This window comes from Microtus pennsylvanicus, chromosome 9 (assembly GCF_037038515.1).
Source record: "Microtus pennsylvanicus isolate mMicPen1 chromosome 9, mMicPen1.hap1, whole genome shotgun sequence".
NCBI lineage: Eukaryota > Metazoa > Chordata > Mammalia > Rodentia > Cricetidae > Microtus > Microtus pennsylvanicus.
Window position 1 is genome coordinate 107,872,815 of NC_134587.1, and position 13,113 is coordinate 107,885,927.

The 13,113-nt window shown below is 53.8% G+C and overlaps 1 protein-coding gene across 19 annotated transcripts in view; it reads left to right on the plus strand.

The window, feature by feature from the left end:
• Myo9b (myosin IXB) overlaps positions 1–12,832 on the plus strand; it is an 88,973-nt gene extending 76,141 nt beyond the window's left edge. For 7 of the 19 annotated variants that reach the window (XM_075987014.1, XM_075987027.1, XM_075987022.1 and 4 more), the window contains 18 exons: positions 47–107; positions 492–613; positions 3,525–3,652; positions 3,808–3,983; positions 5,093–5,191; positions 5,292–5,465; positions 5,814–5,855; positions 6,093–6,204; positions 6,908–6,981; positions 7,545–7,737; positions 7,816–7,944; positions 8,104–8,209; positions 8,353–8,484; positions 9,748–9,871; positions 10,230–10,277; positions 10,524–10,667; positions 10,881–11,004; positions 11,109–11,652. In XM_075987014.1, coding sequence (XP_075843129.1) covers positions 47–107; positions 492–613; positions 3,525–3,652; positions 3,808–3,983; positions 5,093–5,191; positions 5,292–5,465; positions 5,814–5,855; positions 6,093–6,204; positions 6,908–6,981; positions 7,545–7,737; positions 7,816–7,944; positions 8,104–8,209; positions 8,353–8,484; positions 9,748–9,871; positions 10,230–10,277; positions 10,524–10,667; positions 10,881–11,004; positions 11,109–11,515 — 2,395 coding nt within the window. In that variant the 3' untranslated portion in view covers positions 11,516–11,652. Of the gene's footprint in view, positions 1–46; positions 108–491; positions 614–3,524; positions 3,653–3,807; positions 3,984–5,092; positions 5,192–5,291; positions 5,466–5,813; positions 5,856–6,092; positions 6,205–6,907; positions 6,982–7,544; positions 7,738–7,815; positions 7,945–8,103; positions 8,210–8,352; positions 8,485–9,747; positions 9,872–10,229; positions 10,278–10,523; positions 10,668–10,876; positions 11,005–11,108 lie in introns of all 19 variants that reach the window. The other 12 variants (XM_075987020.1, XM_075987025.1, XM_075987026.1 and 9 more) reach the window with 9 other exon arrangements.
• Positions 12,833–13,113: the final 281 nt, after the last annotated feature.

Consider the following 13,113-nt stretch of genomic DNA (forward strand, 5'->3'; position numbering starts at 1 on the left):
CTCTGCATGGTGCCTTTCAGTAACAGTGCTGTCTGCGGTCCCACAGGGAGAGGCGCATCTCCTCCTCCACCAGTGACGTCTCCAAGCTGTCTCCGGTCAAGGTACAGGTAAAGCTGCAGCACACCAACACACACACACTGCTGAGCAGGCTTGGTAGTGCACACCTGTCATTGTGATGCTTGAGAGACAGGGCAGCATACTCTTGTGTGCATGCCAGCCTCAGCCACATGGGATACAGAGCAGCCGACAGCCTTCCTCTAAAGGTGGAACACTTGCTGTTCCTGCAGATGACCTCTGTGAGCACCCGCATATGTGTGTACATTCCTGCACACACAGCTAGGACCACAGAGAAACCCTGTCTCAAAAACCGAAATATAAGATAAAATCTTTAAAGACAGAAAACTCATGGTGGAGTTAGTTGGTGGGGCACAGGGAGGGTTTGGCCCCAGCTACGGCTCTCCCAGCCCTCTCCCTGAACCTATCCCTTTCAGACTCCAGCTGAAATTGATGGGGATCCTAGCACCAAGAAGCCAGCCATACACAAGAAGAAGTCGGGAGATGTGTCTGCTGGTCCTGATGCAGGCCTATCTCCAGGCTCCCAGGGTGACTCCAAGTAAGTGATCAGGGTACTCACCCACTAGAGACGCCCAGGGCCCTGCTGCAGCTCCCGTAAGCTAATTGCATTGATGAGGCACATATGGGCTCAACAGTTGTTTGAGGCACAGTTCCCAAGAGCTTTATCGAACACCTAGCCATTGACCCTCAAGGCCACGTCAAGGACCAGGGTGGCCACTTGCTTGTAATGATGTCTCAGCCACAGCCAGGCCAGGTCACCTGCTCTGATTGCACAGATGGCTGACAGGAGCTGACATTGTGTCCTCCTTCGTTTTAGTCACTGTTTCTACTGAGGAAACACCATGACCAAGGCAACTCTTAAAAAAAGAAAGCATTTAATTTGAGCTGGCTTATGGTTTTGAAGGGTTTGTCCATAATCATCATGGCAGCAAACATGGAGCTGGAGCGGTAGCTATGAGCAGGGGAGAGACACTGGGCCTGGCCTGACTCCACCCCAACTGACATCTCCTCCCACAAGGCCGTACTTCCTAATCTTTCCCAAACAGTTCCACACCCTGGTGTCTGAGCATTCAAAATAAGCTTGTGAGGCTTCTCTCTCACTCAAACCACCACACTTGAGGCAGGTCTCTCACTGGACCTGGTGGTCATTAGGCTGGTTGGCTAGCAGACTCCAAGAATCTACCACCCCCACCCGCAGCAGTGGGATTACACGCGTGCACCCCTGCGCCCAGTGCTATGTGGTGCAGACGCAGGCCCTCAGACTCGCACAGCAAGCGCTTACCATTGAGCCACCTCCCAGCCACCTCCGTTTCTTCATCTGTTTACTTCTTTATTCTGAGGCAGGGTTTTGTGGCCCTGGCTGTCAGGAAATCACTCTGTAGACTTGGTGAACTAACTCACAGAGATCCACCTGCTTCTCTCTCCGCCTCCTGAGTTCTGAAATTAAAGGTGTGTACCACCATGCCAAGCCCTCCATTTTTTTTTTCCCCAGTGAAGTCAAAAGCAGATCCTGGATAGGCTTAGTTTTACATAGTTGTAACCCCAGCCCTGAGGAGGCTGAAGCAGGAGCCATCCTGAGCTGTGAAGATACCATCTCAAAAAACCCCTCCATCACCTCTGCAACCACGCTGGGCCCTCAGACTTGACAACTTCCTGTGCCGCCCAGACAGCCTTGCTAGACTGCTCTAGAATGGTTCTTTCACAGAAGAGTCTGTGGGGCAGGAACACTTCTGCCCTAACCATAGCAAGTAATAGAAAAACATAGAACATGGTGGATGGGGCACAAGGAGGCCTCTGCTGCTAAGTGTCAGAATCCAGGGGCTGTAACCAAGAAGAGTTGAATCTCACAAGAGGTCCAAAGTCAGATGAAACAGGGCTCTGCTCAGCCCAGAGGGGCTGCCCTTGGCCTGGATCTGGGGACTCCAGGCGTTCTTGTTCACAGTGACTGATCCTGCCTCCACCTTCATGGAGCTCTCGCCAACCAGTGGCTTTTCTTAAATTGTTTTTGGTCTGTTACAGTTCTAGTGAAGAAGCCTTGGGCTGCTCTACCCCTGAGCCACACCCCCAGGCCCTTCTGTTTTGTTTTATAAGAATATTTACTATTGGATTTGTATTGTGTTGGTTAATTCATATCTCATCCTATATTTCTTCAGCTGGTCACAAACACAAAGACCTTTCCTACACAAGATCCCAGTCAGAGTCTGAGGTAACTTTTTGGTGTTTTCCGTGCCCAGCAGTCACTTAATAATGTCACCATTTCTCTGGCTTTCTTCACATACTGTGTCCATGAAAAGTCATCAGGGGGCAAGAGCTCATTATTTTAAGTTATTTTCATTTATATTGCGTGTGTGTGCACACGTGCTGTGTGTGGAAGTCAGAGAACAACTTGCTGGAGTCAGTCCCCATACAAGTTGTCAGGCTTGTGGCTCGCCTTTACCACTCACCAGCTCTTCACTGCATTCTTTTTATGACACTGGGGCAGGCTGAGTCCTGCGCAGCATCCTCCTCAGCTCAGGCAGACAGATGCCATCTGTCTGACCATGCCTCATCCAGTCCTCCACAATGAACCATTGTCTTTGTTAGGTGGCCTCCATTTTTTGTTTTAAATTGGTGATGAGAACATGGCTTCCCTTGGACAGGATCCAGTCTTATAACTTCTGCTTCTCAGGCTTAAACTTCATGCAGGCCGGGCATGGTGGTGTACATTTTAGTCCTGGCACTCAGGAGGCAGAGGCAGGCTGATCTACTTGAGTTTGAAGCCAGCCTGGTCTACAGAGCAAGTTCTAGGACAGCCAGTGCTGCACAGAGAAACCCTGTCTTGAAAAAACAAAACCAAGGGCTGGAGAAATGGCTCAGGTTAAAAGCACTGACTGTTCTTGCAGATGTCCTGAATTCAGTTCCCAGCAACTACATGGTAGCTGACAACCATCTATAATGAGATCTGGTACCCTCTTCTGGCCTGCAGGCATATATGGAGGCAGAATGTTGTATGCATAATAAGTAAATCTTTACAAAAAAGAAAAAAAAACCAAAATGTTCAGAGGAGAGGCATGGCGCATAACACACACACCCCAGTTGCTGAGGATGCAAAGGCCACTCTGGTCTGCCTATAGACCCTGTCTCAAAAGCAAAACGGCTGGGCATACTGACACATGCCTTTAATCCCGGTGCCTGGGAGGGGTCTCTGCATTTGAGGCCAGCCTAGCCAACATAGTAAAACTGTCTCAAAGAAAGAAAAAGTGGGACTAGAGAGATGGCTTAGTGGTTAAGAGCACCTGCCCTGCTTCCAGAGGACACAAATTGGGTCCCCGCACCATGTCTGGTGACTCACTGCAGAGGGATCGCACAGCCTCCTCTGGCCCACAAAGGCACTGCACTCACAGTGTGTACACCCATAGATACACGCACACCCGAGGTAAAGATTTAAACAAAAACACTGTCTCCTGCAGATCTGCCTTTAAGCGGCTGTTCCTGCACAAAACCAAGGATAAGAAACCTAGCCTGGAGGGCTTGGAGGAGATGGAGAGCAATGGAGGGCAGGTGGCACAGGAAGCTTCCGCCAAGAAGAATCTAGAAGGTTGGTTGGTTCCCCGTAACTTCCAGAATCAGTTGCCTAGCCATGCCTACAACTGTCAGGTCCCAGTGGCAATGTCTGAGCCCTGGGAGTGGACCTAAGTGTGTACCTGGGCGCTCATTTCTAACCTTGCTTCTGACTGCCCTGTGTCCTTGCAGCACTTTCTAGCCAGCAGCACCGCCATGCTGTGGGCGAGAAGCCCCTGAAAGGGAAAAAGAACCGAAACCGCAAGGTCGGCCAGATCACAGTGTCAGAGAAGTGGCGTGAGTCAGTGTTCCGCAAGATCACCAATGCCAACGAGCTCAAGTTTCTGGATGAGTTCCTGCTCAACAAGGTGAGCCGCCAGGATGCCAGTTGTTAGGCACCCAGGCTAGAGATGGCACAGTAAGGTGGCTGTTCATCCCTAGGACCTGGGCTCTGCCCCCAGCTCAGGGGATTAAACAATACAAAAGATTTCTGGGGACAGCGAGCACACGAGGTCCCTCTCCCTCTCCACAGCACTCAGGGAGGAGCTAAATTCAGGTCTACAGAAAAAAAGCGGAATAGGGCTGCTGAGGTGGCAGGTGAAGGTGCTTGCTGCCAAGTTTGATGCTCCAGGCCTACACAGAACAGTTCACACAGGTTGACGTCCTCTAAACCCACAACGCTATGACATGCATGTGTGCACACACAAACTTACTTAAATTAAAAAAATGTGTATGAGTGTTTTGCCTGCATGTATGCTCACCACCTGCACACAGTGCCCACAGAGGCTAGAAGGCATGAAATCCCCTGGAGCGTCTGTGTGTACTAGGAACGGAGCCCAGATCCTCTGGAAGAGCATCCAGTGCTCTAAAGCAGGGAGCCGTCTCCCCAGCCTGGAAAGTGGTTTAGTTCTTTAAAGAAAATTCTAAATTCTAAATCTAAAGCCAGCTGGTCCCCTGCATGGCCCATCTGTATTTTTCTCACTCCAAGTCAATGTCTGTGTTGTGAACATTAGTAAGCTGTGCTCCACTCTGTTCTCTCCCGAGAGCTTCAGGCAAACGGCTGTAGAGTACTGATAGGAGTTCATGTTCAGAGTGTGTACTGCTCTCTGCTGCACAGTGCATATCATCTTACTGTTCCAGCTTGAAATCCACAGCTGCAGTTGCCACAGGCCTTGGGAAGCTGAGGCAGGAGGATTACAACTCCCAAGCTGGCCAAACTATTCCAAAAAAAAAAAAAAATACTCTGAAGAATTAGAGTTTGGCTGAGTGGGACAGTGCAAGCCTCACCTTCCTGAGGCCCTTGGTTCCATCCACACATTGCGAAGCCCCACAAAACCCTGTCCTGTAGCCATCTTCAGATGCATGCATGATGCCCTTTGGGCTAGAATGGCCATGTAGGACAGGAGCCCCTTGCTGAGTCAGGTTTCATAGCCGGCACTGACTAAATGTGAGCAGCCCTGACCACCTCTCCCTGTAGGTGAACGACCTGCGCTCACAGAAGACACCCATCGAGAGCTTGTTCATCGAGGCCACCGAGCGGTTCAGGAGCAACATTAAGACCATGTACTCTGTGCCTGTGCGTGGACCCCACCCCAGCTGCCCATACCTTACCTCCCCCAGTCCCACTCCACAAGCCCTTGGCTGGGTCATGGGGACACCTTGTCATGTTCCTACAGAACGGAAAGATCCATGTAGGCTACAAGGACCTAATGGAGAACTACCAGATCGTTGTCAACAACCTGGCTGCCGAGCGTGGGGAGAAGGACACCAACCTGGTCCTCAATGTCTTCCAGTCACTGCTGGATGAGTTCACCCGCAGCTACACCAAAACTGACTTTGAGCCGACTAAGGTAGGCAGTTTCACCCCCACAACCCTCATCCTGTCCTGGGTCCTCCCCCATGTCTTCCTTGCCCAGCCCCTCCCATTTAGTCACACACATCTCTCCCCAGCCTCACCCACCACCCTAGCAGACCTCATCCTCCCAGCCCTACCGGCTATAGCACCATCATCTCCCTTGTCAGCCATGGCCCCGATGCTGCTCTGTTGAGCAGGCTGTGGGTTTTAGGGTGCCTTATGCTACTCCAGGTGGGTCATGGTGCTTCCAAGCTCCCTACCTCCTTTCTGAGGACAGGGATGTTCCTAGGGGACAGTTGGTCTGACTATTCATCCCCACATGGGCTTCATCTCTCTCTCTCAGCAGAGCAAAGCCCAGAAGAAGAAGCGGAAACAGGAACGTGCTGTGAGTAGCCGTGTGTGTGTGTGTGTGTGTGTGTGTGTGTGTGTGTGTGTGTGTGTGCGCGCGCGCGCGCGCGCGCAGGAGCATGCTGTGAGTAGCTGTGTGTCCATTTGGGTTCATATGTTGATTGTGTGCAGCCCATCCAGCACCTCAGAGCCATGGGAAGGAGCTGCTACTGAGACAGTGGAGTGGGAAGGGTGCCCACTCAGCCCAGCCTTCCCACTCCCTTTCCCACCCCAGGTCCAGGAGCACAATGGACATGTGTTTGCCAGCTACCAGGTGAACATCCCGCAGTCGTGTGAGCAGTGTCTCTCCTATATCTGGCTCATGGACAAGGCTCTGCTGTGCAGTGGTGAGCCCCACCCTGTCCTGGGCACATGGGTGCCCTACCTCTGCCACCCTCCTTGTCCTCCTGCCCGTTCTTCAGAATGCTCCTCTCAACACATTGCAGGCATGCATACACATACACAGAGGCAGGCAACTTGACTGTCATGGGGGCCCTACCTATGTACCATGGTTCATGGTGCTCACACAGCTTCAACCTTCACCCCTTCCAGTTCTTCACAGACACCTCACTTATCCTCTAAAGCATGCCAATACACAAATGCAACGCAGAGCTGGCTGGTTGTGCATCCAGAGGGTGGCCAAGCCAGGCCCAGCTGACCTCCTGACTCAATGTCCTGGGTCTCTTCATTTCCTCTGGGCTCAGGACTGGAAGCCCCACCCCAACATGCATGCATGCACACACACAAACACACATCTACACACCTTGACAGTGCTGGTCCCACCGCCCTAGATCTTAGCTGACATCCTAGTGTAGTTGAAAGAGTATCACTCAGCCACTGTCAGGCTGAGTTCCCACAGGTGCCTCCTGTATAACCAAGACCTAGAGTCTCTCCTGAGCACCAGTTACCACCCACCCATCTTCTCATGAGAATCAGCAGAGCATGATCCATATGATTTAGAACGCAGTCAAGGTCCCCAGACAGTGAGTGGGTGTTCTCAGGAACCTGGGGTCCTCTGTACCCTCTGTAACTTCTGCTCTGGCCCCTTAGTATGCAAGATGACCTGCCACAAAAAATGCGTGCACAAGATTCAGAGCTACTGCTCCTACACAGGAAGGAGGAAGGTGAGTGTGCCTAAACCTGGAGTTTTCTACAACATTACAGCTAGGCCTCCCAGGGGAGTGGCAGGAGTGCTGTGGCCTCCGGTTCCCCTGCAAGAATTCCCCTGCTAAAGAGTCCTGGGCCTCGCAGAGGGAGGCCCTCAACTGTGCATGAAGGTGTTGGGGTCCAAGTTTGTGGCACAAGAAGAATTAGAGCCCAATCTGTTAAAGGGCTGTGGGGCTGGAGCGCCTTCTCCCCAGGAAGGGCCATCTAGCCTGTGGGTGCTGCATGGAGGGAGCCCACAAGCCCAGAACCTACCCCCAGCATCCCTTCAAGAACAAAGTGGGCAGCCGGGCGGTGGTGGCGCACGCCTTTAATCCCAGCACTCGGGAGGCAGAGGCAGGCGGATCTCTGTGAGTTCGAGACCAGCCTGGTCTACAAGAGCTAGTTCCAGGACAGGCTCCAAAACCACAGAGAAACCCTGTCTCGAAAAACCAAAAAAAAAAAAAAGAACAAAGTGGGCAGACAGGGATAGAGGGGGCTGGGGCCAGTGGCCATCAGGACTGATTCTCCACCCCAACTGTAGAGTGAGCCGGGTGCCGAGCCAGGCCACTTTGGTGTGTGTGTGGACAGCCTAACCAGTGACAAGGCCTCCGTGCCCATCGTGCTGGAGAAGCTTCTAGAACATGTAGAGATGCACGGCCTGTATACGGAGGGTCTCTACCGCAAATCGGGCGCTGCTAACCGGACTCGGGAACTGAGGCAGGCACTACAGACAGGTAAGGCACTAGAAGCAGACGCCCTAGCCGGGCCCACTGGTCAGCACCCAGTCACTGCTCACCTGTTCCCGCCTGCAGACCCTGCTGCAGTCAACCTGGAAGACTTCCCCATCCACGCCATTACTGGGGTCCTGAAGCAGTGGCTGAGGGAGCTGCCTGAGCCCCTCATGACCTTTGCCCAGTACGGAGACTTCCTCAGGGCTGTTGGTGAGCCATAGAGAAAGGGGTGAGGCCTGGAGCATGTTCTGTTCCAGTTGGGGCCCACAGTTTGGGTTGGCTGTTTCCCTCTGGAAACAGGAAGGGCCTTGGTGAACCCCAAATGCTTGGGTGATGCCACCCAGGACTGATGGCCCTGGCCTCCCCCAGAGCTTCCTGAGAAGCAGGAACAGCTGGCTGCCATCTATGCGGTTTTGGACCACCTGCCTGAGGCCAACCACACCTCTCTGGAGAGGCTCATCTTCCATCTTGTCAAGCAAGTGCCCCTCCCCCAGGAGCCCACACGGCTGTGCCCTGTGACCCTGCAGCATGTCCTGGCCACTAATACCAAGACATGAACCTGGCATTGGGATCAGGGAGGGGTGCAGGAGGGGTTCCCCCTAACTGTTGGCTCTGCAGGGTGGCCCTACTTGAGGATGTGAACCGCATGTCACCAGGAGCTCTGGCCATCATCTTTGCACCCTGCCTACTACGCTGCCCCGACAACTCGGACCCTCTGACCAGCATGAAGGATGTACTGAAGATTACCACGTGAGTCCCCTGTCCCGTTCCAGGTCAGCTACAGAGCATGACTGTCTCCAGAATCTAACGAGAGCTCACTCAAAGCCTGCCTAGCCTCCATCACCCAGGAATCTCAGGTCATACATGCTGTGACATGTGTGGCGCTCAAAGGACAACTTCCAGGAGTTGGTTCTCTTCTTCCTTGTAGGTCTGAGGGATTAAACTCGGGTCATCCGGTTTGGCAGCAAACACCTTGACCAGTGGTCCCTTAGGTTTCTTCAGCAGTCTTCCCTCCCCTCCCCCCCACATGCACACACACCATGCATACACAAACACACCTCTTTTTCTTTCCTATGATGCTAAGAGCTGGAAGCAGGGTTCCATGTGTCCCCAACACACATGCTTAGGCCTGCCAGGCCCTCTCTCCTCAGTGTGTGCTGTAGCAAGCACACTATTTTAACTAAAACCTAATATTTAAAAAAGGCAGATTTGAAATGAGTGGAACTGGGGTTCCAGAAGCCACCCCAGTGCAGGCAACATGGAGGCAGGGTTCCACACACCGGGAGAGCACGGCCACACATCTCCCTATTCAGTGAAGACCATGCTCTGAGTTGCTCGAAGCATTCAAGGGACGAGACCCCTAAGCCCCCTGATGGGGAAAGGTGGCCATTAGAGCAGTGTGTCCACCTCTGGGTGGACAAGCAGTTTTCCATCATTTTCTTTAGAACTCCGAAAGGCTGGAGTGTGGCTAAAGGTCTTGTTCCATCTCCTAGCCTTATCCCCCAGTGAAAACATAAAAAGCCTGCCAGAAGAGGACCTTTAATGGCCTGTCCCCTTGGCAGCTTTTTTAAGGTAAAGCTGAGGAGGATCCCTCTGATCCCCAGCCATGCTCCTGGCCACCAACAAAAAATGTTGTGGGTGAGGAAGGAGCCCAAAGCCACTGGGAGGTGGCGGGACAGGCACAGACTCACTCCCTGTGTCCTCTGGTCCTGATAGAGAGGCTTGCCTTTCCCCTCACTAGTGCTGACTTTGAGCTGAGTCCCACTGGTGCTGACCATCGAGTAGGCGCCATGGGAGTCGAGCTCACAGAGCTCTGACAGGGCCCCGGTCTCTCTGGACCCTTTCCTTTCCTAGGAAAGTAGTTCCCCTGCCAGCCTACACCAGCCTTTTACCTCCTGCCCTGGGCACTCTCAAAGAGGCAGTGAGCCCCCCTGAGGTCACAAGGTATCCCAGGGTCCCAGCCCTGGCCCAGGCCCTGTGCGGCTCTCTGGTACTGACCGAGTCTGTCCACAGGTGTGTGGAGATGCTCATCAAAGAACAGATGAGGAAGTACAAGATGAAGATGGAGGAGATCAACCAGCTGGAGGCAGCTGAGAGCATTGCATTCCGTAGGCTCTCCCTGTTGCGGCAAAATGCTGTGAGTGCTGGCCTTGGGGCTGGTCTTTGTATGGCTGGGCAGGGGTTTAGGCCATAAGGTGTGGCCACGTGGGCAAGTGGGGCAGAGCCCTGCCATCACCAAATGGTTAACTCCATTTAGCCAGACACAGCCCCTCTGTTGCCCAGACATGCCTGGCCTGACTTCCTCCTTGCCTGAACATAGTGCATAGGAGTTCTCATGGCAGAAGCACCCACTCTGGTGCTGGGGGAGGGGGCAGGTCCTGAGCTCCCATGGGAGCCAATTGGTCTTCAACCTGCTACCAGCTGCTGGTCAGGTCCTGTTCATGCCAGTGTGGCAGGCTCAGCACACCAGTTCACCTGTGTTGTTTCTCTCCCAGCCATGGCCTCTCAAACTGGGGTTTTCGTCTCCCTATGAGGGGGTCCGGGTATGTACACATTGTGTGGGCTGGGCTGCATGTCTCCAGGTGCATGCTGAGTAGTCTTGGCCATAGCATAAAGCATGTCCTAACCTCCTGGAATTGCATGCTGTTTCCCACTAGATTCCTGCAGAACTCTAGGCACTGAGCCCTGGAGTGGGTCTACCTCACAACTAACCTAGAGCTGATGTTGCCCACACTTCCTCCAAGCACTAAGATCTGCTCTGGGTCAGATCTGCCGCTTCCTTGTTTCAGACCAAAAGCCCCAGGACCCCAGTGATGCAGGACAGCAGTTTGGAGGAGCTGGAGGCCCTCCCCGAGGAGACGGCAGGTGGCGATGAGGACCGAGAGAAGGAGATTCTCATGGAGCGGATCCAGTCCATCAAGGAGGAGAAGCAAGTGTCATGTGCCCGTTCTGCTAACACTCATCTAGTCCCAGCAGGCACCTGATGCGAAACTGATTGTGGGGTTGCGGGGTGGGCAGATGCCAAGGGCATTACTGACTGCATGTGCTTGGTATGAGGGAGGGCCCAGGAGGAGCAGGAAGGACTACTTTGGGGGTTGTCTCTTGGCAGGAATGGCTTCAGATATGGTATCTCCACCCTTAGGGAGGACATCACATACCGGTTGCCTGAGCTGGACCCGCGGGGCTCTGACGAGGAAAACCTGGACTCGGAGACATCGGCTAGCACCGAGAGCCTGCTGGAGGAAAGGGGCGCACGGGGAGGCATGGAAGGTCAGTGTGAAGGTGGCATTCGATGACTCTCCCCGCCGTGGCAGGCCCAGGGCAGGAGCTCACCCATGCCCCCGCTGCAGTAACCCCGAGTCTGTCTCTCCAAGGGCCCCCCGCACCTGCTCTCCCCTGCCCCAGTGTGCCCACCCCGAACCCCCTCCCCGCGGCCGCTGCCCCTGCACGTCGAAGGCCGACATCCTTCGTCACGGTCAGAGTGAAGACACACCGGAGGACCCCCATCATGCCCATGGCAAACATCAAGCTCCCGCCGGGCCTGCCGTCGCACCTGACTGACTGGGCACCTGCTCTCCCAGAGGCTGCTGTTCTGGTGAGGCGTCGAGAGCCACCTGCCCGCCGACAGGACCAGGTACATTCTGTATACATCGCCCCCGGGGCTGACCTACCATCGCAGGGCACCCTGGACCACGATGTCAGACTTCCTGGAGCCAAACGCAGATATTCGGATCCCCCTACCTATTGCCTGCCCCCCAACTCCAGCCAGGCCAATGGCTGAGGACTATGGTAGGCAGTCTGCATGACCTGAAACCCCAGCTGCAGAGCTGGCCTTCCGCTCTCTGAGAAGGATCCAAAATGAAAAGCATCCAGAAGGATGAGACAAGGCACCAGCTCTGTGTGGCGTGAAGGCTCGGGGCTGCTGGCCAGGAGCCCCAGTCTACACAGTGGTGACCTTTGTACTTAGTCTCAGTAACTGTTTCTCTGTTTGTTGTTTACATAACTAGTTCTAACAGCCTTACTGGAGGACCAAACTGTTATTTTATATGTGTATATGAGGGCTTTCATATCAGCTCTTTCCACCTTTGTGACCCGGATGGGGGTGGCCACACCCAGCTGCCGACTCCACCCCCGGCCAGTGGACAGTGGACTTGTAGGACATCTGTTGCCCTCCCAGATGCCTCCCAGAATTGGCCATACAGCCAGAGAACCTTCCAGTGTTGGAACTTTCCACAGGGTCACAGCTGTTGGCTGAAGACAGGACAGGAGTGGGAAGCCCCACCAACCTGCATTCCAGGGAAGCCTGAATGTAGCCTACTTGGCTCTGCCCACTGTGCCTTGGGGCCAGGGACTCCGGACCTTTAGAGGGAGACAGCCCAGGCTGGAGCTCCTCTGCAGCCCCAGTGACAGCCTGAGTCTTTTAGAGCACAGCTCTCTTCTCTCAGGCTCCACCCCCCTCCTAGATGTACACACAGGCCACCAGCCTGGGACCAAGGAAGCTCTGCAGAGGTGTGAAATAAAAGTACTTGAGTTGGTGTGGCCTTGCTGCGAGGCTGGATCGGAGTGGGTAGGGTCCTGTCTGAGGAAAGGCCTATCTGAAGCACCAGCCAGTGCTGCCTGAGCTGTCCTTCCCAAGGTGGACAAGGTGAAGCCAGAACTGCCCACAGCACAGGCCACACCCAAGAGGTGAAGCATGAGGTTCCAGCTAACTTGGGCTGAGAGTGAGGCCTGCATGAAGAGAAAGAAAAGGACCATTAAGACCTCATTCCATGAAGAGGCTGCTTCTGTTACCCAGGCAGCTGCAGAGGCCAGCTGAGGCATCCATAGCCTGGAACGAACTGTTGAACAGGTGAGAGATTCCACACCTGCTCTCAAGTGCCCAAGACCTGGAGAAATGGCCCTGCTGTGAAGAACCCTTGACCAAGAGATGGCTTTGTTCCCAGCACCAGCTGGAGCCTCACATGCACCTGTAACTCCGGATCCAAGGGATTGGGCACCCTCTTCTGGCCTCATAAGCACCAGGCATACAGGTGGTGCACACACATATGCAGGCAAAATACCTGTACACATAAAATAAATACAGTTTTTTGTTTTTAAAGTAGATGTACTAAAAATGTATGAAATTCCCACTAGGAGCTGGGGAGACAGCTCAGGATACTTGGTGTACAAATCGGAAGACCTGAGTTCAAATTCTAGCACCCGTGTAAAAGCTGGTATGCCTCGTGCCAAGAGAACAGGACAGAGTGGTAGAGCAGGACATTGGCATCCTCCAGCCTGTGTGCAGGAGCGCATGCACACACACTTCCCTTCAGGCTGGTCTTGGGGGCACACCTAGTACCAGCACTCAGAAGATGGAGGCAAGAGGATAAGGAGTTGAGA